The 26499-nt window shown below is 42.8% G+C and overlaps 1 protein-coding gene across 4 annotated transcripts; it reads right to left on the bottom strand.

Moving 5' to 3' along the window:
* Positions 1 to 230: 230 nt before the first annotated feature.
* zcchc14 (zinc finger, CCHC domain containing 14) lies at positions 231 to 25731 on the bottom strand. 4 transcript variants are annotated; one of them, XM_041037675.1, is made up of 14 exons: positions 24355 to 25731; positions 22562 to 22783; positions 15627 to 15855; positions 12621 to 12694; positions 12364 to 12435; positions 12038 to 12105; positions 11137 to 11315; positions 9007 to 9043; positions 8387 to 8915; positions 8101 to 8198; positions 5886 to 5983; positions 5541 to 5693; positions 4040 to 5302; positions 231 to 3082 (listed from the first exon to the last, which is right to left on the bottom strand). In XM_041037675.1, exons 1-14 carry the CDS (start codon positions 24853 to 24855, stop codon positions 3027 to 3029), a joined length of 3579 nt encoding a protein of 1192 aa, XP_040893609.1. In that variant the 5' UTR covers positions 24856 to 25731; the 3' UTR covers positions 231 to 3026. The 4 variants fall into 4 exon arrangements, with proteins under 4 accessions (XP_040893609.1, XP_040893610.1, XP_040893611.1 ...); XM_041037676.1 differs by having other exon boundaries at positions 8110 to 8198; XM_041037677.1 differs by having other exon boundaries at positions 4040 to 5293; positions 8110 to 8198.
* Positions 25732 to 26499: the final 768 nt, after the last annotated feature.

Raw genomic sequence — 26499 nt, 5'->3', positions numbered from 1 at the left:
TGAGGTCAACAAATTTTTTGACTTTTTTTGTCCGATTTTGACGCCTTACTATACTATGACATTTTTTATGACATTTTGAGGTTAAAAAAATTTTTGACTTTTTTTGGCTGATTTTGACGCCTTACCCCCTTATTATGTCTTGAATTCTTAAAATGGCCTTTAATGTAATAAATAAACCAGACGGGCAATGTGATTAAAGGAAAAATCAGAAAATATTTTATTTTCCCTCTCGAAGTTCAGATAAAGCAATCAAGTTTTAAAACACAAATAAAGCCATATAAAACCTGTCCTACAAATGAACTGGATAATTATTAACTGTGTCCAAACATCTGCACAAAATATTTCAAAAGCACATTTTACCAAAGATGAAGCAACATGCATGATGGAGCATCACGTCACCAGGATCTAAAGAGAGAAATAAGGAGTCCAAAAAAAAACAAAAAACAAAAGTGAAGCTATTTGTCAAAAAAAAAATCTCAAAAGAAAGCTTTCTTTGGTATGATCTATAAAAATGAATAAAGTCATTAAGTTTTCTGCTTTTTTACTGCTGAAAAAAAAGTTTTTAAATGGTCATGTCTATTTAGACAGTTGCACTGTTCAGATTTAAACAGCTGAGGGCTGGCTGGTTGATTCTGAGCCCCACATTTCTGTGAAAACACACAGTCTGGTGCCATTTTGTATCACACTAGAAAAGCACATTGTTGACTCATTATTCTTTAAACAACAGACAGAAGTTGTTATACACACTGAATGTACAGCATTTACTGTTTTAAATAAACATCCCGTGTCGCCATGCTGTGCCCTCCGGGGGCACAGATAGAGTTTCATCTGAAGGACCAGCTGTCCTCGTGTCTGTAAAATTCTGGGTCCTGCCCAGCAACTCACTCACAGTCAGACACTTGAATACACTGTGAACACTCACATACACATTTTTACAAATCTCAAAATTCAACATTCCTGGCTTTAATCTGGCATAAAGACCGTACATGTTAATAACAAAAAGAGGCAGCTCCATCTCTCCTGGAGTTTAACATCCGCTCGTCTTAACATCAAACTGAGCTGAAAGAAAATTGGCACTTTTGAACTGTTTATCCACCTCGAATGACGACAGATACACTGATGTAAACCGCAGAGACTATCAGAACGCAAACTGAGTATTTTCAGTCTGCACTCTGTTAGGAACACTGTGTGGCACAGGAGGCCATTTGAAAAGTAACTGGATCAGCCCCAGGCACTGCTGAAGGAGTAACATGGGCAGAAAGGTGGCTGCTGAGAAGGGACTCCAGTTGCAATGCTGCAGTGATAAGGTTCATACTGTGTCCCAGACCAGGGGCTGGATTCTCCAAGTCCAGATTTCTTGACGCAGTATGTACTTCTTGACATATAACCAACACGGCCTGACTCTTTTCAAACCTCCGTCCAGAGGACACACACATGATGTTCTTTGCGATCTTGGCATGATAGAAATATTTACACTGATTAACTGTATTTAACCCGGTGCTTTGTTTGCCAGTCTCACACTCTAAACCTGGGAATCATGCAGCTCACTGGAGTTTCTGATTGTCACACTTGGTCAGTCTCTTACAGGCAACATTTTAGTTTAAAATGTTAGCTGTGTTCATTGTAAGGCAAGTAAGTTTTTGAGGTGGAGCAGCAGGTTCAGCAGAACCTCAGGTTCATGAGCTCGTTTCTTCAGAGGACTGATCCCTTGAATCAGGGGTACTTGGTTTCTTTTTAACTTTCTCTGAGCCTTGTGGAGTCTTATTGTAAACCAACATGTTGTGTTGTGTTTCCATTTTGTTTCGTTTTTTTCCATCAACACACATGGTGTTCATCCTTGGGCAGTGACAAACATGATGAGTGCTTTTCTGTCCTTACAAAACATTTGCAAAGCTGATTTAAATATTTGTTTAAATATTTTAAACAGTTTAGATCCATGTTTACTGAGGGCCCACTCATCAAAACACTGCTCTTCAGCACAACTGGTGGTCAAAAGTTCCACACTGTACCTTTAAAATGCACTCGTTTCTTTTCCCGGACTTATTTTTATTATTGCTTCTAACGGATTGTAACAGCTTAGCTGTGTCCTAAATCCATACTACAGTACACACTGATTCTAAGCAGGTTTTGATTCTGTAGTGTGCTGACTACAGTGACAAAAAAAAGTATATTTAAAACTGTTTGTAAAATGCATCAAAGAAAATTAGAACTAATCCAGGAAAACCTCAGAAAAGGTTTTGCTGTCTCTCTGTGAGGGTGAACTGGCAGTGTCATTCTAAAGCTGCAGTCTGACCATCTTTGCCCTGTCAGTATTAATGATTAGATTTGTTGCCTTTTTGTATTATAGCTGCACAAATTAGAATATAGTCTCTACTATATATGCAGAATGGATTTGGGACACAACTCTTAGAAATGGACTGGATTTAAAGCTGAGCAGTCCATGAACTTCTTTACTGGTAGATTCAGTCAAAGGGAAAATAACACTGTAGCTTCTTTGTGCGTTCAGACATGTGGACATACAGTTAAAAATGTACCTGACTGAGTGCCCAGGAAGGTAACAGAATACTGGAGGGCTGTGCCTTTGGTTTGAGAACGATCTATGAGACTATAAATGCTCATAACCCACTCCAGGTAAACATGGCTCTATTATCTGTAATGTTTCCTATGTGGTTGAGGTTACAGTTAGGTCTCTGAAATAAAGCGTGGCAGAGTTTACAAATCCCACCTTTCACAGGGATTTTGTATCTGAGGAGGAATGAGAAGTATTCTGATCACAAACCATTCCTGTTTCTTTTCCATCCTCGTTTTATCTCTCTGATCTGTTGTAAAAGAGTTCTGAAGGATAAAGGAGAACTCTGCTTTCAGATGAGCAGTCCCTGAACAGACCTGCTGTACCCCAGACCCAGGTCGTCTGAGCCCACGTGCCTTTTCAGCTGTGTGGCTGCTGCCTGTGAGCTTCAGCAGGAACATGAGGTACAGTTGTGTCAGGGAGTATGACAGTTCAGATCCTGTGGTGATTGTGCTGGTTAGTCCTCTGAGTCCTTATTGTCAGAGTGAGGAGTGTACTTCAGTCGAAATGTCCCTGTCAAACACAACAGAGAGACATAGTTACTGTGCTGAAGCTTTGCAAAGGTCAAATAAGATGCTAACGTTTCAATTCGAGCTAAAGATCTGCTATTGATGCTGGAATTCTGTTTAAAAAAAAATCATCTGCATTAGACCCGATCACAAAAAAGAAGAAAGAAAATTAATCATTCAAATTTGTATTTTACATGTGAAGAGTTTTGTTTGATGTAATGCATAAGTGGAATATTGTTTAGTAATCATTTATTGCACTGCAATCAGTTTAACTGTTTTATGGACATTTTTTTTTCTAAGAACACTCTTCTGTCAAAAAATGGGTTATGAATAAAACCCAGTTGTGGTTATAATTTTATCATTTTCTTGATGTAAGAATTAAAAAAGTTGCAACTTTACAATCTTAAATGAATAGATGGGGCTAGTTTTCAGACCAATCGGAAGCAAAGCTGTGTGAAAAGTAAATAAGATGCAAACTCTTCCACTATATGTTGAACATTAGAGGTAAAAAAAAGTAAGAAATCAACATTTCTAATCTCAAAATTTGTGTTTAGGCACAAGTGTTTGTTGATCAGGTGTTTTTTGTGATCATTTAAATATACAACATAAAGACTTTTTTGTGTTGTGTTGCTTTTCTAACAATGGTAGTTCAATCCATCAGAGAATATTACCACTGATTGCCTCAGAGAAAACATGAGAGCAATAATAACAATCTGTTCAAAGCTCCCATGAGACACATTTTCATCTCTCAACACACAAATAACAGGAAATGCCTCTAATGTAACAGAGATCATTTTTCTCCAGAGACATCCTGGTAACAGAAATTCATTCATGGACACGTTTTCAGTGTTTAATTATGATCAATAATATTAATTACAATCATTGTCTATTGATTATAGTTAATCAATAGGAAACGTTACAGCAGCACACGTCATACTCAGTTACTCTTTATTTCACTAACCTTGCTGTGCTGAATCCATGGGCGGCTGTTTGCAGTCCTCTGCTCTGTGTCCATTGGCACCACAGTTATAACATGACAGGCTCCCTGCTGCCCGTTTCTGGCCTCCGTTTCCCATGATGCCATGCGGCTGGTAAAAGCCAAAGCCCTGCTGCTGGTCATGTGACATGGGACTGTGGCGATAGAGGGGCGGAGGCATCATCATCGGGTATGAGAAGGGCGTGGCGCCGGTGCCAGCGGTGCTGGATGAGGCTAACAGGGGGCTGAGATGGAGCAGAGGACCCAGGGTGAAGAGGGAAGGGCCGGCCGAGAACGGCTGCAGGTAGCCGGCCGCAGCGTACCCAGGCAACGCCCCGTAGGTGCCGCAGTTCCCCCGACAACCGCAGGAGCTGCAAACACACACAGACGGGGTGTGACCTGAACTTTGATCCAATGAGGAGGCAGAGGATGGGAAAGGGGAGGGACTGGAGGTAGGCTGGGGAGAGTAGTAAGTGTTGCCAGGTACTGCAGCCACAGGAACACTGCTGGAGGTTGCCATGGAAACAAAGCCACCTCCACCTCCACCACTGGAGCTCCCAGACTGTGAGCTGGACTTTGTGGAGGGACAGGAGGAGGACAAAGAAGTGAAGGAGGAGGAGGAAGAGGAAGGAGGAGGGTAAGAGTAGTATCCAGATGGAGAGGGGGATGAAGAGGATGAGAGGTGGAAGTGGAGGGGAGGGTGGGAGACGTGGTGGAGGCTGTTGGAGGTGGAGGTCAGAGCAGAACTGGTTTCTACCATCAAACCCATGGCACCTCCTGCCAGGCCTCGACAAACCACAGAGTCCTGGAGCGCAGAGGAGCCATCCACGTTCAGCCCAGGGAACAGGTTCTCCAGCCTCACCCCCATCCCCACACTGAGCCCCGGACTGAAGCCTGCAGCAGCAGCAGGGAGACCCGAGCCCAGCGGCTTAGTCCTGTCCTCCGTGCACAGCGGAGGGGGTCGGGGCTTGCGCGGGGAGGTCAGGATCCGTGCTGGGTTTGAGACCGGGGAAAGAAGGGTCTGGGGGTAGCTGGCCTGCGGGTGGTAGGGAGACTGCGGGAGACCGAAGGGGAGGTGGGATGAGCAGGAGGGAGGGAGAGGAGGAGCTGGATCAGTCTGGACGGGTAGGACCTGGGCTGTGGGGCGACTGGAGCCTGTGGGGCAGCTGGAGTTCAGGATGAAGAGGCAGGACCGGTCCTTATCTGGTCCCCCTCCTGCTGCATCTGGACCTGACACACCTGACACACCTGAAACACAGATGCAGGGTGATCTGTTGAAAAGCTGATGTGAATGTCTGTACTAGTGTAAAATTATTTGGTCTCAGAATTAGTAAACAGACAGAATGGAGCAATAAGAAAAATACTAACGCCCCTGTCAAGCTTCAAAAGTCATAATTTCCAAAATTTTCCAAAATTCATCTGGCTTCTTTGCGTTTTTCAGGCTTATCACTCTATAATAATTCAACAGTCCTGTTAGAAAACTTACGCCTGTGAATGTCTCTGCTCCTGTCGAAGGTGGAGTCACAGCAGAGCGGTGTCCGCGGTGAGCAGGAAGAGCTGGAGTAGCCCGAGGACGAGCTGCTGTCTGTGGAGACGGGGTGATGGTGCGGCACAGCATCCACCTCCACTCGCAGCTCTCCTGAAAACATATTTGGACTGTTAGGGTTTCACAATCATACAAATCCATACTTTCACACTGAGCGTCTGCTCGGGAGTAGGTCAGGGATTTAGTGCCTTGCTCAGAAAACAGCAAATCAACTTTGCTGAAAAAGATTTTGTCTGATTTTTCTCATATCTAAACAAGCAGCCTGAGACAAAGCAGCTTAGTTACCTCCAGTGGAGGTGGGGTGTGTTGAGGGTCCCATGTGACTGGAAGGTGTCACCCTGGCGATGCCGCTGCAGGACCGCTTCTCCATCTTCATCTCCCTGCTGAGGACACACACAGGGAGTTTGTACCAAACAGTAAATTAACAGGGTGGAAAAAGAGATGTTTGATGCATGTTGTGATTCATCTTGTTTAGTGTACTTCATGTTTTTGTAGAAGCAAATTTTACCATAAATATAGGGTGGCAGATGATTTTTATAAGCTTTATATACTTTTACAGTTATTAAAGACAATGTCCTGTAATGACCACCAGGTGGAGACACTGTCCACTCAAAAGGTTCTTCAGCATCTCAGTTGCTCCTTTAAACACATCTGCAAACCCAACACATGGAAAACCACTGCAGGAACTTTCCATTGTTTCTTGTTTTAGCACGCATACACACACTCACACACACACACATGCTCGCAAGCACACGTGTACGCACAGTGTTGTCACCTGTCTAATGGAAACCTGTTGATACTGGGGATGGAAACATGATCAAGAGATAATAAGAGCAGGTTCAGGTGTGTGTGTGTGTGTGTGTGTGGGCGTGCATGGACGTGTTTGGGTAATTTAGAGAGATGAAGCGTGAAAACACATTTGCTTGCACGTCCCTGTTTTTGTGTTTTTCCATGCGTTTGTGTTGGTTATCTCCTGCTTTAAGAACACGTTATCTCTCCAGCCCACCTACAGCTGGTTAACCATTGACACTGTAGGGACGGTTACTGCTCTGTATTTACTGTGGAAATCAGCAACCGATCAGTTTGTCTGTTAATCGTTAATAGGACAGAGCATCTGCTAACTTCACCACGCGCTGCCACACACATTTACACGGTAAAAAGGACCTGAAATGAATGCCAACACTTCTATTCTTGTTTTACAGATAAGAATTAGAGCTTATTCCTAAAGTTGCAACTTACACATCGCTCTGTATGTAGAGTTATGTAAAACCATCCACGCCAATACTGAAGTTAAAACTATTCTGATAATTTGAATGAAAAATCTATTATACAAGCAGAAAACAAATATTCCATTGGGAATTTACCTGCTGGTCAAGGTTTGAGTGGGTGCAGGGACAAATTTGTATGTGCAGAGCAATCACAACAGAGCAGTTTCTTTTCAAAGTACTTTGTGGCCCTCAGTTCAAAATCTGCTCTCAAGATTTTCTCCAGATGTTCTGGGAGATTCAGAGCACTTGAGAATGTGAGAGGATGTATGGTAATTCAGTCTAAAGTCCATTCAGGTGATCAGTGTCAGAAAAGCTGAAATGTGTATTCACATGATGTAGCAGTTTCCCCACTGATGTAATTTGGATCTATTAACAGTGGCTTATTGAACTGTGGGACTTTTCCACAATGAGGCGACACAGGAACTTTATTTTGTACAGTAATTTATAATTTATACCTTAGTTTCAGATAACAACACAGCTTTGCAGCCTCATCGCCACTTCTACTTTCTGGGGTAGTGAAAGGAAAAGTTCTTCAAACTTATTTGCTTTATCAAGAGTGAGGTGAGAAGATTGATACCACTCTCACAACTGGATGAAGCTAGAGCCAGGAGGTAGTTAGCTCAGCATACAGACTGGAAACAGGTGGAAACAGCTAGCCTTCATCTCCCCGAAGCTCAGATTTACACACACCAGCTCTTCTAAAGTGCTTACAGATTAATTAACATGTGGTTTTTGTTCATTTGATCCACACAAAATCAAATTGAACAAGAAAGATACAACATGTTAATTTAGTGATCTTTACAGGTGCTGACAGGCATATTTGTGAACTCTGGACAGAGCCATGCTAGATTTTTTACTTTACCTTGCTTCCATTCTTCAAGCTAAGCTAACCGCTTCCTGGCTCTAGATTCATATTTACTGTCCAAGCATGAGAGTCACATCAATCTTCCCACCTAACTCTCAGCAAGAAAGCAACTGAGCGCACGTCCCAAAATGTTTAAATTTGACATTGCAGAAAAATGTTCGCTCATCATTCTCTGCATGTTGCAGGTTATTTTTCATTAACATGACTCTGTGGATGGTGTGTGCCATCAACTCCTCAAAACTATGTTTTGAGGAGTTTCACACTGTTCACAACTGAGTGACACATCATCCTCCCAGCATAAAAACGGTTTCAGACAAAAAAAAAAAAAAGACTAAGAAAAACTGGATTCAAGATTTTTGCAGCTTACTCTACTGACTTTTGTAGCTCGAGCTGGGTCTTGAGTTTCTTCTTTGCTCCTTGGGTCAAGTCGTACTTGTTTAAGTCCTCCTCTGTCAGCGCTAAAAACTGGTTACACAGGAAAACAGAATCAGAATGTGTAGAGCAGTTCCATAGAAACACACATACAGGTTAAATCTGAATGAACTTTCACATGACAACAGCTGGAAATACAGGTTTAGTGGATGTAAACTTAATGTTTTCTTTAAGATGTCTTGCATGAACAAAAGACATGACAGAACCTGAAGCTGACCCACCTCCTCCATGGTGAGCTGTTTGAAGACGGGGTAATACTTATGGAGCCGAAGCTTGCGAAGCCAGTCCAGGATGCCGTTCTGTTCTGGAGTGTTGGGCTGAGACTGAGATGGTGGCTGGGTATGAGTCTGAGAACGGGACTGGGAGTATGAAACGGACTGGGAATGTGAGTGGGACGTTGGCTGGGAATGGGACAGGTGGAGGGACTGAGGCAGAGTACTGGACTGACTGCTGCTTTGTGGATGAAGGTGGTGTTGGGAGTGCTGCTGAGAGTACAAGTGCGGCTGACTGTGCTGGGGATGCGGCTGGGAGGAGCTATCACCTCCGCCTGCCATAGAGCTCTGGCTGGGCAGGGACGGCATGGGGGGAGGGAGGGAGGACAGCTGGGGGGAGTGTTGGGGAGGGGGAATGGAGGGAGGGAGAGGAGGAGGAAGAGGAGGTGGCAGGGAGGAGAGGTGAGGAGTGGAGCGAGTCAAGACAGAGCTGTGGGTGCTGACGACGGGCTGGACGCTGGCTACTCTGTACACTGCCCTGAGAGAGGAGGGACAATCAGAGGCGTCACAAATGATGATGATGATGAAGAGGAATGATATAAAATCAAACAGAGAGTGAAGGATCTTACCTGTTGGCTCCTCTGTACTGAACCATACAGTCAACATCTGTGAGAAAAACAAAGGACCTTCATCATTTTCACTTTCACCAAAATCCAGGTCGTCTTGCAGTCAGCATAAAAAATCCTGTGCATTGATTAATTCCCAACAATGTAAGTCCTATCATTTAATGCACAGTAACAAATTAAAAGAAAAAACCTGAATAACTGAGTAGAGAAACATAATATAGAGGGTACCCAGGCTCACTGAAAAGTATGAAGAGTATGAAAATGATGGGAATCACAGTCCGCAGAGCTCTGAAAGTTCAAAGTCCAGTATCATCCAACATATTCCAATCCTAAGAACCACAAATGTGTCATATGAAGAAGCGCACTGATTGGTCCGTGGGTCTGACGTGACAGTGAAAGAAGTGACCAGCTGCTGTGGAAACTATAATATTAATATTATTGCATAATTGCAATCTGGCAGATATGGTCAACTTGTGGAAAATGGAACAACGGAGGATCTAAAGTTATGTTTATTCATAAAATAAATATTTATAGATGTGTCTATGAATAAAAAACGAATCGCAGAAACACACCTACTTTTGTCTACATTTTCTTCATCAGCCAAAACGCTTCTCTTTTCTTCCTCTTTACTTATTTTGTCTTCCAAGTTTATCTTGGCTCCTTTAGCAAAACAGAGGTCCAAATATTTGTCCTCCACAGCTGGACAGTCGTGGTTATTCACACACCTTTATTTCTGAGTTATTTCTATCAGTCCCATTCTGAGACTGCAAGTTGCAGTACAATCAATATCACTTTTTCTTAATCCATTAATCAATTACTTCTATATATTAGAGACAGTTGAGATGTTGCACATCATATGTAGATGCTGTCTCCTCACAATGACACTGGAGTGAATATGTCCTGTTTGGTGAATACAACAAATTGGGGACATAGACATTAGATTCATCCTCTGCTTTAATGTTCTTAGACTTTCCTGAAGCCTTCGATATGGAGGCTACATTTTCAGTTTCAGGATTTCTATCAAAAACATAATTCAAGCTTTGGAAATAACTAGCAAAGTTCTTGTGCTCCACAAAGTCATACTGACTGGTGTGTAGGATCAGGAACTCCAAAAGAACTGCACCTGATGAGTCTGAGGACTGACAATAAAGCCACTGATAGTGTGAGGTATCTTTTGGTTTCCTCACACTCAAGCTTCAGAAATATCAAATGACAATAACATAAAGATGCAGACTGTATCAGTGTGATCTGCTGTGTGTGTATTGAAATGAGCCTATCGAACAGAAGCACAGCAGCAGTGACCCATGTGTTCAATGCAATCAATGTGATATTACAGCCTCATATTCAGCCCGTGGAGGATGGACTGTGATAGACTGTGGTGGAGGGAAGAGGTCTGTGTGATTGTGGTTACGCATTACAGCAGGGTTAGACACATTCATATTAGCCCTGCTTCCCTGGGGTCTCCTGTGAGTCTGGAACAATCACACACACACACACACACACACACACACACAGATACACAAAAAGGTACACTCAGAAACACACTGTACTGCACTGCTGGCTAAAAATACTCTCTGGGATGAAGTCACACTCATAGAATCGAGACACACACACACACACACACACACACACACCAACATGAGGTCACCACTCTCTAGGCTTCCCAACACAAACATGCCACGCTGAATTCCCACACCAGACTAAAATAGACCCCATCCGCTCCCTCCAACACCTCCAAAACACAAACTGAAAATCCTGCCTGCAGTCTCACCTCTCTCACTTCTTCACTACCACCAACCAGGATCCAGACTCAGGGCCTTGTCCTTTCCATTACCTCTTTTTTCCCTCCCCTCTCTCTCATCTCCAACACCAGAACCCAGACATGAAATCTTTTATCTTGCCCCTCTTGCCGTGTCCCTTCTTGGCACCTTCTCTCCCTGCATCTAAGAATAGGGATCTCCTGTTTTATATCCCTGGTGCCCTCTATAAAAACTCTCAGGCTTTATAGACTCACACTCATGACATCAGCATCACCCCTACTGCTCTACATTTTTTAAAAGAAAGAAACAGAAAAAAAAAATCCAAGTCCAAGAAAGAAGACATCATTGACTAAAAAAGAAAGTAAAGACTCACTAGAGCTGGAGGTGAACGGGCAGGTCGGGGCTACAGGAGCTGTGGGGGGAGAGGATGATAAGGGAGGGAAGGCGGAGGGGAGGGAGGAAGGACAGGTGGGTGAGAGAGGTCTGGTGGAGGTGAAGAACAGCTGGACGCTGTGGTGTTGGAGGACATGGCCAGGCAATGCTGTCAGACACCTGGGTGTGGGCAGAGAGACAGGACAGCGGGGAGTCAGACACACACAGGGAGGCCACAGACAGTCAACTGGATTTAAAAACTACAGGTAGAGATGCTTCAACTTATGAGAACGTATGAAAAGACTCCACATTACATCCACCTGCGATCATGGAGGTGGACTGAAGAATTAGCTTTGAGTATTACATATTAACAACAGACAAGAATATTGATTACCTCTACAATACTGTTTGTGGTGTAGATGTAGATTAATGCAGTACTATTCTCAGTTTTAGTAAAAGGCAAAACAGCAGTGTTTCACTGCGCTCTCAGGCTGAATGTTTAAAGACTGTTTCACCTCTGACTGTCAGTGATGTTGGGTGTGGGCTGAGGTGTTCTCTGTTGCCAGCAAGGTGGAAAGTTGGCACGTGAAAGGTGAAATGTATCAGTGCTGACACGATCAACTTCCAGTGAAATAATCAAAGCAAAAACAGGTCTTCTGTGAAAAAAGGTCACATTCTAATATGATCTAAGCTGTGGCGCTCCAAAATGGCAAAAAGAGGATGTTTGCATGTGAAAAAAACAACAAAACAACAACAAAAAACTATATATTTCACATTTCCCCTTAACCAAAATTCATCCATTGTTCATCAATTAGCCTTACTTTCCTCAGCGATGGCACACCACCAGAAGAAGCAACACCTGTCAATGGCAAAAGACAAACAGGTAGGCTTATGGGTCTCACCTGGGGTCCAGCTCTATGGACTGAGGGAGGAACTTCTCCATTCCTTCATCAGGAAATGCTTGTGACAGCTTAGAGAGAAAAGTCACATGTGTAAGACAGACGCGTACTAAACTGAGCACATTGTGTCACTACATAAAACCTGTCTAATCAAACAGCTTTGACAGTTTATATAATTAAAATTGGAAGTATTATTATTAATTCAGAATACATTCATTCATTCATAACTTTATAGACCCCAAACACTTGAGAAATGTCAACAGTAGAATGACGCCTGATAAGGCTTGAGATCATCTCTATCAGGGAAAGTGTGATTCCATGGTCCTGACCTGGGACAGCAGCTCCGTCACCTCCTGCTGAGTTCGGACGACAGATGACACAAAACCATCTGACCAGCTCACCTGGAGGAGCAGGGGAGAGTGGAGAGGAGGAGGGAAGAGAAGGAGCAGAAGTCAGGAGGTGATGAGTAGAGAAAGAAAGAAACAGGTGGAAGGAAAGGGTAAAAACATGAAGAGAAAGTCTGGAAAAGTGAGCATGTATGTGTCTGCATGTGTATGTGTATGTGTGCTGTTCACACTGTACTGACCTCGAACACGTATTCACTGGTGTCTTCAGACTTGTGTGTGCTGACTCCTCTCAGCACCACCTTCTCAATCCCCACTGAAAGAAGAGCAGCCTGTTTCACAACTTTACACAAAATCTGTTCACATAAATCTGTTCATATACCAACGAGCCAAACTCGATGTGAGACCTAGATGTGAGAGCTGCTTCTCTTTTCTTTTAATTTCCGCAGATGAAGATTTGAACCACCACAATAACTTGGAGATCTCTGGCTCTGCAAACTCATTGTCCATAACCATGAGTCACTGAACATTTCGTCCAACAAATGAGGCAAAAATCTTGCCAACAACTTTCCCATGTATGTACATACTGTACCTGGAGGACACACTGTACACTCTGATTTCCCGTCTGGACAGAAACTCTGTCCTGGCTGCGTTGCCAAAGCCCTCCCAACAGCTCCTACTGTACGGCTCATTCAAGATGCTGCTCTTCATCTGGGATTCAACTTCCTCAAACTCTGCTTTCTGTCCAGCCTCACCTGTGCACTACACACAGTCTGCCTGACTGCAGCTATTTGTATTTAAAACACTGGGGCTGGCATTCAAGACTACTGCAGTCAGGACCTCTTCATACTCATCCAGCACGAAACTCTGATGCAGAATCCTTGCTCTCGTGATCCCCCCACCCCTCACACTCACTCCCAGTCATTCAGTGTAAATTGAAAACATATATTAAATCCATCTCTCCTTTACTTGTATACCCACAATAACATTCTCTCTTCCACATTGCATGCAAGCTTGTCTGCCTCAGGTGGAGAGGCAGGTTGGGGCTGCTCCACTGGCATTAGAACCACGTCATTAGATAGAAAATGAGTTGAAATGGTGGGAACGCTTGGGTGTGTGTTTATGTGTGTGTGTGAGCAGAAGGCCTCCAGGTATCGATTTAGACGTATTAGACTTCACAGCTCTCTGTCTGAAACCACATCAGGCGTGCAGGGACAAGCAGCAGGGGAGGGGAAGACATGAGGAGACAGAGGAGATGAATAAAGAGAGGGATAGAGGAGGAAAGAGAGAGAGTGGTTACTTTCACTGCACACACACGCGTACATACACACACCCCTCACCACCTTGCTGTGTGCCTGTTGGGCAGCAGCTGTGGAAGGCTCTAAATGCAGTCTGTCATTCACAGTAATCTTGGCTGCCACACACACACACACACACACTCAGACAGTTTAAGAAGTCCAGCCGTGTGTGACGCTGTTGACGTGATCAAAAGAAGACGTTCAGTTATCTGAAGAGATAATACACTGATAAATACCACTCATGTTTCCTCTGTGACTTTATTACTTTACAGCTGCAGTTTACATGTGAAAGCATGTGGCTCATTCTGCCTGACCTGAGGTAGCAAGTGTAAACACACCCAGGGAAAACAGCAGGGCATGGCATATAAACTTAACTGTGTGTGTCTGTGAGAATGTGAATGTATGCTTCCCTGCATTCGTGTTTTATGCGTTTTGACACACTGAATACGTGTGTTGTGTGAGTATGTTTTGTGCTGGTGACAGCTATGTGGTGTGACCATGAGGTAGTGAGATAGTTGAGTATTGTGTTACAGACAGAGGCCCGGGGCCAAGACAATAACAGACTGGCTGGGGGGGAAACATGCCCAACCTTAAACCACATACTGTACTGTAAACCCTGAGACACCAGCCGATCACTGGGTCATTGATTTTAAATGGACGATGATGATTATAGGTTTCCTAGTTGATCAATTTGCCTAATGAAAACCAAGAATCCAGTGTGAGTGCGACTGTGACCTAGCATACAAACACACAAGTGTTTCCCTTTGCCTGTAGACCTCACCTCATTACTGTGTGGTTGTATACAGACAGTATTTAAAATTTTCCTCACTGTCCTGTCAGAGCTGCCAAACTTTAACCAAAGCATAAGTCTAATCAGCCAGAATAATCATCTGTGGAGTTTTAGGGCTTTTTCGTCCTATTCATGAGCAGTTGCACTAAACAACGATATTTGTATATAGACACTAAATTAGTTTGATGGATATACCAATGTGTATAAAGTTCCTTCAATCACTATTTTTACATCAACCGATTCAAATGTCTAGTAACAGTTATTCTAGCCACTAGTGGCTAAAAGTTAATTAATGCAACTTTAAAGGGTCAATTCACACAAAAAATACCTAAATAAAAAACAAGCTAAATGGCTGTCACTAATAGCATCTAGAAATGTAGACAGCTATGGTTTTATTTGCGCACAGTTTTAAATACACAGCTCTGAGATTTGTTCTACCAGTTAATACAACAGAAGGATTGAAGGGAGTTTCATTTGTGATATTCAAATCATCGATGAATAAAACTGAAGACCTTTTATGACAAAAATGAATGTTTATTTTTTCACTTAGCACAAGCACTAGATGCATGATGACTCTTATTCAATGTGTTGAGCTCAAATGTAGAGACAAATTTTAAAGTTTCATCACGACAGGGATGCTTGGTGATGAGTGCTCTGACGGATCACCCTGAACCTGAAACCACGTCTTTAAGTGACATGCACTACAGTTCTCACACACACACACACACACACACACACACACACACACACACACACACGCACACACACACACACACACACACACACACACACACACACCCCTAACCCTTAGGGCAGCATTCTTTAAGCTTAGTTGTAGTGTTCAGATGTGCCAGCATGCTACATCTTGCTCAACTGGGCTTAACTGGGTGTACAGCACAATGCCGATACGCACAGATGGAGAGTGGGGGTGAAACCATACGTGCATGCAAGAAGTAAGTAAGAGAGAGACAGTGAGATCAAGAAAAGTAGAAAGTCACAGAAAAGCACAGTGGAGAATATTTCTATTACGTAAGCCCATATGTATTGTAAATAGTGCTGGTTTGCTGTAAGTGTTCTTGTAGGAATTAAGCAACAAACTAGAAATGTAGTAGATACATGAAAACAGCACCTTCTGTAATATATATGCTCCAGTAGCTCACCTTTTCCTGTTTTCCCCTGGTGGGTTTTTGTTGGTGCTGCTGCATCCAGGCCTTGTCCAGCCGGTAAAGAAAGGGGCAGATGAGGAGGAGGTGGTGGAGGAGGGGGAGGAGGAGGAGGTGGGAGGTCTAGAAGAGGAGGGGTGAGGTCTTGGCTGACCGCTTGGTCTCCTCGTCCCATGGTGACCCCTGAACTCAGCCCTGACACTGTGCCGGCCTCTCTGCTCTGGCTCTGCAGTAGAGGGGCGAGAGATCATTTAGCAGCAGAGAGGTTAGAACCACAGAGCAAAGGTCGGGGTTTCTGGGGGTCAGAAAATGGTCTGAGCTCCATGGCTAAGAATGAATGTTATAAGTAACACTGTTAACACTGTGCTACACTACAGAGAAATACAACACCATAAAAATCTGCCTTTCAAATACAAATTTTACAAGGACACGACAAATCAAGTCGCCTGTCAATGACACCAGCTAAAGCGGTGATGAATAACTGTGTCAGAAAAACCAGCAGGGAGACTGTATGAACATTTACATGCTAAGTGGCTAATGTTACCTACTCAGCCTTAAGAAGGGCTTGTTTGCTCGCTGGAACATGTGTGGTACCAATATAACAGTGACCTCAAGGTGCAACCCTGAGGCAGAGCTATCCAATGGAAAGTTTGTCATTGTGTCATATTTATTATTCAATGTGAAATATGTCTCTGCACAGTGAACTCTGCTTCTGCAGAAACAGACCCACACTGCACCCCCCTCCCCACTTCTCAACCAGTTGCCTTCACAGTCACAAAAACCCACACAAGGCGACATTCAACAACCATCTAGATGAATGCAATGCTTAAGCTCTGTGCTGTCACTGTTTGAACGAATTCGAAGACTAAGCAAAGCACTCTCCAGGGCTGGCACAGTGCTAAAACAAAGTGAGGAGAAAGATCTGGCAGCGCAGAGCAAACCAATATTTAACCAGGCCCGTCGGCTGAGAGGGTGCTCTTATTTATAGCAACAACCTCGAGGAGCAGTTTTAGGGAGAAAGAGTTGACGTCCAAATGCACATTTAAACCTGGAGCTGCCTTTTACTGCTGAACGAACTGCTGCTTCATTTGAAACTGGGCTTGATATGTTTTGTTCAGGAGTACCTCTGCAACTGATCCCAGATCTCCAACCAAGCCTTTCTAACCTGGTTCAGGAAATGAAACTGGCAAACTATTATCACCCCCTAAAAATCAGATTTTAGTCACATAGGGAAAACTCCAACTTACAATACTCCTGTATTAGTAATTTTTCTAGATTTACTTGAACCTTTCAAGAATCCCAAGAGAATAGGAGAGATATTATTGCTTCTAAGAGGTTTTCCATTGAAGAGCTGCTCTTTGATTTGAAGAGATTACCACCAAAATTTGACACTGACCTCTTTGGGTTAACAATGTCAACATTATTTTTTTTTTTTGAGGGGAAACTTTAACTTTGATTTTTTTGTATGCAACTTGTATTAGTGAGGCTCTTTAAGACTGCACTAATCAATGTTTCAGTATGAACAATGGATCAAATGATTATGGACAATGTGAAAGGAGCTGCCCATAGTGACAAACTGCCGTTTCAGTGTCCTTCAGCTCATTGTTTTGGTTTAATTCCCTGCAACTTTAATTTTCTGGTTCACTCTCACTGCTCTAACCAGTCATTTCCAACCACAGCCAGCCGTTTTCTCAGAAAACCTCAGTACTTCACATGATGCATTCACATTTCTTTGTATACAGTAGAAGCCAAAAGAGCCAAAAAAGAGAGTGAATATTGGACTTACATTCGTCAGGTGTACAGAAATACTGATGCTAGATGTATAAACAGGCAACTGTTTGCTAACAATTTCGTCATATCAACTTTAATGGGTGGTAATATGGCAGCGTTGTGTTTACAGCTAGTGGCGCTGCAGCAGCCAAAAAACATCCATTAAAGAAGGTGTAAATAGAAAAGGATAAAAACAAAAAACTGCATAATTATTATAGTATAATTACCACAGATTTTTAAAAAATAAACTATTGTTCATGAAGTTAATGCATGTTTTACTGAAAGCAGGACATTAACGTGGAAATTCTGTACCACAAACTGTCAGTCTCTAACACAAACAACACAGTTTGTAAATCCCTAAAGCCCACAAGATTATGAAATATTACCCCAACCCAAAGCCAGTGCTATAAACAATTTGTCACTATAAAACAGTGTTTATACTTTTAATTGCATATTACCCCTGACATGTAAACAAAGCAGGGAATTCAGAGCCAGTGGACCTATTTGAGAAACATACTTCTGTCTGTCACGGAAATTCAACCACTGTAGTTCATCTGGAGTAGTTCATGTGATTTCAGTGAGATTTTATGTAAATGAGGGTAAAGGTTTAATCAATCATTTACTGTCTCCTCCGATGTAGTATGCTCTGTCTAATGTATGGAATGTGGACTGAGTGAGCATTTTCAGTCACTATACTACCTGTAATCCATTGCTGTGTTTAAAAGCAGCTGGTGGTAGATGTGTTGTGTTTCTGTATCTGCCCTTGTTTAATTTATGGTTATTAGTTGTACTTTTGGAATTCTCTAAGTCATACAGTTCAGCACGAAAATCCCTCCAAATTCTGATTTATAAAATTAAAAATAAAAAGATTACGTTGGCATTGTGAGCGTGCAGCTGTCTCTCCTTCTTAAGAGGGAAAACCCAATATGTGCTATTGCATAGAATCATACGCACACACACACGCAAGCAAGCACAGCACGAGGCAGTAGATCTGAAAACAATTAAGTGAGCTACTGCCACATCCGCACGTTACTCGCCCAAGCTGCCAACTCTCTGCTCTGTCTGCAGACTGTAAGTGAGGGGAAGGAGATTCTAACTCTGTAACACTGTAGGTGTATGAAGTAAAAACAGCACTCCTGAGAACAACGAAGGAATTAGTAAGAAGGATTACGAGGAAGAAACAGAAAAAAAAACAAAACAAGAAATGTGGAAATAAAATAAAGATACATTCCAGATATTTGTGAACCTCCCTGAACACTGCAACTGAAACAACTGAAACTATAAAAACCCAGACTGTGTGCTGACAGCAGCTCCTCCTCCCTCTCCTACAAAAGTCAGCTTAACTCTGCTGTTAATTCTGACACCGGCATTGTTTTTATAGATATATAAAGCACTCGTATAATAGGGTGATTATGCAGGTCTGCACAGGCCCCAACAGATGTGGCCAGCATATTATATGTGCTGCTCATACCACTGCAACTTCTGCTGCTAGATCCCGCTGGAGAAACCAAACTTCAACTGCTTTTCCTCTGGAGTGACTGTGCACCCAGCTGCTTTGTGTTAAAATAAGCTTATGCAAGTTGACTTAAAATCCTGGAGGAAGAACTGAGTGCAGCGACCGGTGCAGCACTGAGATGTGTCTTACGTGCTGTGGTAGAAAGTAACCAAGCACATTTACTCAACTGCACTTACATACAATTTTGAGGGACTTTAATGAGTATATTTACATCTTTATGCATCTACTCAAGGCCAGAAGGAAACATTGTACTTTTTATTCCACTGCATTTATCTTATAGTTATAGTTACTGGTGACTTTGAAGATTAAGCTCTTACATAGAAAACTATGTTTTGAATCTACGTATAAAGAATCGTTAAAAATAATACAAGGAGTAGTTAAAGATTAGCCCCACCTCGAGCTACAGCATTAAAATTCTGACTAAATGTTAAAAAAAAGACATACCTTTTGAAGGAAGATATAACACAATCTTTTTCTTACAAATAAAAAGTTAAACTGAGCAAAGCACTTGCTCCATTCCCTGCACAGGGGTTTGGCTGTTACAGCTTTACTTTATTCTGTTATGACCAGCAAACAAGAAATCCACAAGGCAAGACATGTTTGCTGTTTCCTGCTCATGGCTCCATTCCACTTCTTCTCAGTCAAATCGCCTGATGACGACTTTTTAAGCTCAAAAGATTTTCGGGAAATGAAGGAAAATTCAGTGGGCCATTATCCTGTAATGGCCACTTGTGGTCACAGTGGCAACTGTTTCCAAAGAAAGCTGCATTAATTGATTTAAACGGCCACTTGGGGCAGTATAACAAGTGTTGTGGAAAATGTGTTAGCAAACAAACTGCCCATTCACGCAGACACAGAGGAACATTCACTTTCCTTTACAGCTGTGTTTCTGATCACCTGACACAATCCTGTATTCCCTCTCATTTTAGCTCTGTTTTGGTTTTCACCAACTTCTGAGCCACTTTTCTGGCTGATTAGCTGTTAAATGCTCCACTATGTTCCCCAGCTAGTTGCCAACTTCATCTGTCTGCCATCTGGTGCTGGACAGGTAGTGCAAAATAGATTTATCAAGAGTTTGTTTTTTTTTTTTACACTTTGAAGTAGCTGTCTGATGTGTCTGATGAGAGCTGTGAGAGTGGACCAAAACACGGAAGTTAAGATAAAGCCAAAACAATAAGCTAAAAGACACTAAAACACTCTGTAGAGCCGAGAGATTGTAGAGACGGATAATCGTTTTTTGGGGGGGGTTTCTTACTACGAGTGATCCCTTTCACATTACTCATAGGGATTTGATTTATTGTAAATATAAAAATATGGATTAGTGCAGCTTTAAGTGAAGGTTTTGAATATTTCTTCCACCACTGATTATGTGAGACTTCACTGATGGCTACTACTGGACCAGTAGTCAAGGCTTTCATACTTATTTCTGTTACGCTGCCCCCAGCCTCCTAGCACTGTGGCTAACATAGACCTTACTGCAGTAGAGATACACACAGTTACAGCCTTCAGCTATTGTGCCAAATTTATCTACAGTAGGTGACAGTGGGTCCAGCTAAAAGCTGCTCTACTGTAGATAATGTCTGCGACTCCTCTGGTTTACAATGAAACCCTGTCATTCCCTTCAGAGGACTGAGGGAAGGAATGAGAGCCAGAGAGCGAGAGAGAGCGAGAGAGTAAGAGCATTTATAACTTCCTGGGGATTCACTGGAGACACACACACACACACACATGCATGCACTCACAGACACAGACACACACACACCACAGAGGGGTTGATTTCAGCATAGAGAAATGTGCTGACCTGCACTAAGCAGGAGCCAAGGGCAACAAAACACTAAATACAAACGCTCCTCTCTGAGCTGGGTACTTTCCCTTCAGTGCTCACACATGTTTAAACAGTGTGCCTGCTTTGCCTCTGTGTGAACACCGAAGTGTGTGTGTCTATTTCTTTTTTGAAAAATAGAAACAATTTAACCGGTGTTTTGTTTCTGTAACTTTGTTTTTCCATTTTTCTTTATCGCACTCACTCCGATAGTTTCTTTCTCTTCCAAATGTCTACGAGTCCTGATCCATGTCTACCTAGTCCTTCTTCAAATCCCTGCACAATGATCCCAGATCTTGCTGTAACAGATGGTTAATGAACCACTCATTTTCCTGCATCATTGGGAAATCCCCTCCTCTCCCCCCGCCTGTGATCTCCACCTTTTATTACAACACATCCCGGCGGAGGGACCGCATTTGATTGTAAACAACTACAGACTTTTTCTTCTCTCTTCCTCTTCCATCATCTGTATTTGGATATTTTATGGTTGACCACTGATGTTGTTATTAGAGACAGTATTTGTTTTACAAGAAGAGTGCATCTCTTCACATTTCAAAACGTGACGGGGGTTTGGCTCGTCACCAAAAAAAATATAAATACATTTTTTTAAAAAGACGGATGGTTTAAACTCCACATCCAGCTTCACTAGATCAGGACTAGTTATTGGACTTGTCACAGAAAAGTGGTGGGAACTTAAGAAACTAATTCCAAATAGGGGAATTCTGAACATCTGGTGACACTTACACAAATCCTGCTCACACATTATGAGGGTTAATGTAAACAGTATGTGTTTTATGTATGACAATGGTGATTCACTGTACTACACTGCCTCTGTTACATATTAGCACAAACATATCTGATTTAGTTAATGTCAAAACTAAATAATTATTTGGCCTTTCTCTTTTCAATAATATGTTCGTCACGTATCACATGTCTGGCTTTACTGATGCCTGAGCCGTTCAGTCTGGAGCTAATTCATTAAAACTTGTACATTTGCAACTCAAAACACCTGTTAATTGTTAGCTCCACACTTTTTTTTCTAACAGACAGAAGATTAACTCAGTAGTTTGCAAAGTTTTTAAAAATAGTTTCGACAACCTATGCTGCTGCTGGCTACCAAGTTGTCTTCTTCCCACCTTTTGTTGGCTCGCTGCTACATTTCTTGGCAAGTTATAGGCACAAAATGTTAGCATGACACGGTCAGGACTAGGTTGTATTGTGTAGCCACGTGTTTCCTTATGGTCATGCTAATAGAGCCCGAGATACAAATACAATAGGAACGAGCAGATGAAAGCCCTGCTCCTCAGCACCAAAACTCAACAGAATGCCTAATCCATTACACAGTAAATTATCCACTTAACTTCCACTACAGAACCACGTTGTAGACAACAGTCTAAGAGTTGACCTGCAGTTCACGTTTTTCTTTGACTTTTGTTTCGCATTTGATTCGTGTTCTGAGTTTGTGGTTTGATTTGCAGGCTACATAGATTAAATTCAGTGTCTCATGCTTTATATCTACATTTAGTTTTAGATTAATAGATTTCAATAGAAATTCAAGTTCTACATGAGTCATAATTTCATATAATTTAAATTTAAGAAAGGATCTTATGGATGTATTAAACAACAGATGACAAACCCAAAAATGGTGGTCCATTCACTTGCTACCAGAATCAGCTGAAGACATAAACTGACTTTTAGCCAGTTAGCCTAATTCAAGCTCCCAAATATTAATGAAAAAGGATAAAACTACCAAAACCACATATGGCAATGAAATCCTCCACGTATATACTAACAAAGCTGACAAATTCTGACTATGCTCCCTACCCTGTGCCAGCAGGTGCAGTGCGTGTGGCAGGGTTGGCAGGCAGACAGAGGCAGGTAGGCAGCGCTGGCATCAGGCAGGGAGCAGGCAGCGGGGGACAACGAGGTCAGAGACAGGGACACGGTCTGATGGTGAGAGTGGTGATGTGGTTGAGTGTAAAAAACGGCAGCTCGATCCCCACCAGGCCCTACTGCTTGAGCCTCTCCTGCTCCTCCGCTGCTCACCTGGAACAAGCAACAGGTGCAGTAAGAGGCCCTGAAAAGTACAATTATAACTACCTGTAACAGAGCTGGTAAAGATACAGCAATTCTTGTTTATAATCTGTTCATCAAAAGGGATGAAAAGGCTTTTTGCTGCCTTGTGCCGACACTTGTTTCACCATAAAACAGTGAAACCATATATTAAGTTTAAAAAGTGTAAATGATTTGATCCTGTCATCACAATAAATCACAAGTTATTGCTCGACTTTCTGCCCAAACCTTTAGCAGCTATGACTCAGTTATTCTGGATGAGCTGTAGTGATTATGTCTTGTGATAAATCAAAACAAACACGATCTCTTTTAAAAACTGAAACTTTGAGAGCCTTGAAGCTACAGCTGCCAAAAGAGGAAATTTATCGCAGAAGCTATAAAGATGATGGATTTATCAGAAATCAATATGTTTTTGTTTTTAATCTGACCTCAGCTGTGGCCGAGATCCTGAACTCCTGTTCACTGTCAGTTTTCACCTACAGGCAATGTAATTTACTCTATTCACCACTGAATAACATGACTGAGGTCTGTTGTGTTAAGGCAGCCTGTCATTGACTATGTCTCACCTGTAATTTTGGTCTATAAGTAACATGTGAGTGCGCTGAACTCATTTGTAATATACTTCCTGTGCTGGCTTCAGAAAAAAAGAAAGTTCTGTTTGTCTTTCACCTGCTATGATGACTGTTTCTTTTTCCTCTGAACAGGTGAAAACCTCACCTGTGGCCAGGGGCCCGGTGGATGGGCGGAGGTGGTGATAACTGAAAACACAGGGCGCTGGATGGCAACGCCCAGTGCTCTGAATTTACAGGGCACCTTGTCAGTACCTTGCCTGCAGCACGTTCACTGTGACACCTGCTCTTTATCAGCTCTTCCATCAAACTTTTTGTTCAGACAATTGGTAACCACATGTTCTCACTCAGCCATTCAACAGGACCTTTACTTGTATTTTGTTTATGCCATTCACACACCAGTAAGACCATACAGGACCGTTTTTGGAGCTGCTTTCACTTCCTCTCAGAGTACCCACATAAAAACACACTGAAAGTCTCTTCCTCTGTGTAGGGCTTGCATGTACAGTCTGTTTCCACAGACTGTACATGCAAAAGTGTATACTGCTTATCACTTGTGCTGTTAACTAACATAATTAATTTTGAATTAATTCAACATTTTTGAATGGAATAATTCAAGTTCATTTTCCTGTGTTTAAATAGAATTTCTGTTTCTGAGCATATACATGTTGAGAAAGGGTTATATGTATGTGTATAAAAGCTGACTAACATTTGATTTCATAATTAGTAATGTTGTAAAGCGCCATCTGCCACTGAGATTTTTCAGCTTCCCTACATTGATACCAATGAAATGGTTTCTTAAAATAAGGTGATGTGTTTAGAATGGGAAATATATGGAATTATTTACCCCACTAACAGATTTGATGCCTATAAAAACAAGTGTTTCAGATTGAATAGAAGTTAAAGCTGGTCCCCTGGCTCTGTACTCTCCATGTGAACTTCCTAGTGGCTCTCCACTCGGAGCATCCCTCTCACCTGCAGGATGTCCTGGATCTGGCTGAGCTGCTGCCTCAGCACCTGCTTCTGGTGGAAGCTGAAGGCCGGGTGGTTGGAGGCCATGGTGAACAGCAACAGGAACTGCTCCTCTGTTCTCCCGTCGTTCAGCGCCAGTCCATAGTTATTGATCACCGTGTCTATGTGTGTCAGTGTCCGGTACAGGACCCCCGCTGCCTCCCGGTTGTCTGAGCCGAGCAGAGCGAGGGACACCAGGAGCTTGCTGCGCACCACCTCATCAGTGATATTGGTGAGGCCCGACAGGTCGGCCGGGTTGTTAGCTTTGATCTCCGCATCCCGGAGGGAGTGGTAGTCCTTGCGGGCCAAGTCCTCCAGGCAGGAGCCGATGAACCGGAGTTCAATGGGAACGCAGAGGTCCAGCAGCCCGCACAGGAACTCAGCTCTCTGGGCTGAAGTGAGGGAGGAGAACCAACGGTACACCCCCTCCCTCTGGACACAGCTTCGGCTCTCCACCATCCTCATACATCCACTCAAACGGTGTCTGAACTGTTATTGGTCAGACAGCACCTGGAGTTAAAGTGTCAGACTTTCAGCTGAGAGTGAACTTGACAACAAAGGGAGCGCGTGTGTATGCTGCGTGTACGTGCGTAATTGCGCCGGCGCGCGTGAGCAGCGCTACTCTCAAGTGGCCATAAAGTCAGAGCTTATTTGTCAACTTTCACTTAAGTCAGTGACTGAAGCTGTTTCTCACTTCACACTCTCAATGTTTGTCTCCACACACCGCGGCCACGGCAGTGAAATGGAAGAAGCAACAGTCGTTTCCTTTGTTGGCGGACCAGCGGCGACGGAGCAGCAGGCCTTTCCGAACCATAATCCAAACCAAAAGTCGCCTCCTGTTTTTGTTCAGCGCGCAGCACGGCAGTCAGGAGTCCCTCCGCCGTGTCCCCGTCCGCCGGTCGGACCGCAGAGGTACAGAAAGCGTTCTTGCAGAATGACAGGGAAGATGAAAATACGCCGCCCCATTCAAGGAGACTCAATCATACAGACTTTGTGATCGGAGCCGCCCCGCTCTGCTGTCCCGCACTGCACAACAGTCCCTTCCTGTAGAGCTGCCCCGTCCTCATGGTCTCCCAAAACTTCAGCAGAAGCCAAGTCACCAAGTCTCAACTGTGAGCGGGACTGTGTTGGAGTTAAAGTTTAAAAACAAAGCTAGCGTGGCCTAATGCTGCTGCTTCTACCGCTGGGAATAACATTATAACATTTCCTAGACATTACCTCACCGGACTCCACTGTGGGAAAAAAAAAATTCTCACCGATGAAACCAGAGGATTTGTTCAATGTCCATGAATGAATTTAGTGCAAAACGTAAGCTGTACGTTCCCTGTAATCTGCCATGAGTCCTGAAGTCAAAGAGAAAACAGCTGTGTTTAACATTATCCCAACTCTGGCAGCAAAACCAGCCCACTATACCGAAATGTCTGCTCTGACTGGCTGAGAGTCCTGTCTGTAATCAGTGCCTTTCTCGTGATTGGTCCACAGGGATATCCGCTACCCTGCTATTTCACATCTTTTTCTCATGCGCTCATACATATCTCAGCTTAGTTATTGGAGCTTTAAAGTGCCAGATACACGTGTATTTGATGCTTTAATGATAATCTCAACATTATGAGACTTAGTGTCGACATTCCCGACGACTAATTATAAATTATTACTTTTAGAAGTATTACTTTTTGACTTTTATGCGGAAGCTTATCAGAAATCACGGCAAACGTAGCCTGCTTTAGCTTAAAAAAAGAGGAAATCGAATTAGAAAGTTGGCGACAGTCACCACTGTTCAAAAACATTAAGACACTGGGAAGAAATACTGTCATTACTGTTGTTAGTTTTTAAAATACCAAAAATAAAACAAAGTTCACCACAAAGTCACAAAGATGAGTATCAGAGCGTCTTACCATCTAGAAATATGATTTTGGATGTAGGGATGAAAGACGTGCTTGTGTGAATTCATGGCAGTTCACTTAAGCCACGGTATAGATTAATATACTTTATCTTTTACATGGCAGCAGCTGTTATTCTACACGGTAATCCTTAGTATATTGATAGACTACATTTAAAGTTAACTCGGTGTTATTGTTAAAAAAAAAAAAAACCCTTAGACCTGTTATT

The sequence above is a fragment of the Toxotes jaculatrix genome, chromosome 5 (genome assembly GCF_017976425.1).
Source record: "Toxotes jaculatrix isolate fToxJac2 chromosome 5, fToxJac2.pri, whole genome shotgun sequence".
Lineage (NCBI taxonomy): Eukaryota > Metazoa > Chordata > Actinopteri > Toxotidae > Toxotes > Toxotes jaculatrix.
The sequence above is the reverse complement of the archived record's forward strand: the minus strand, read 5'-3'. Positions and strand labels throughout refer to the sequence as shown.

Excerpts from the sequence above, each read along its gene's own strand:
- zcchc14 (XM_041037675.1), bottom strand. The coding sequence starts at position 24,855 with ATGAGGATGGTGGAGAGCCGAAGCTGTGTCCAGAGGGAGGGGGTGTAC. Across the intron at positions 9,044-11,136 it reads CCCGTTCACCTCCAGCTCTA|ATGTTGACTGTATGGTTCAG; the intron begins GTGAGTCTTTAC and ends TTTTTCTCACAG. Across the intron at positions 8,916-9,006 it reads CAGTACAGAGGAGCCAACAG|GGCAGTGTACAGAGTAGCCA; the intron begins GTAAGATCCTTC and ends CTCCTCTCTCAG.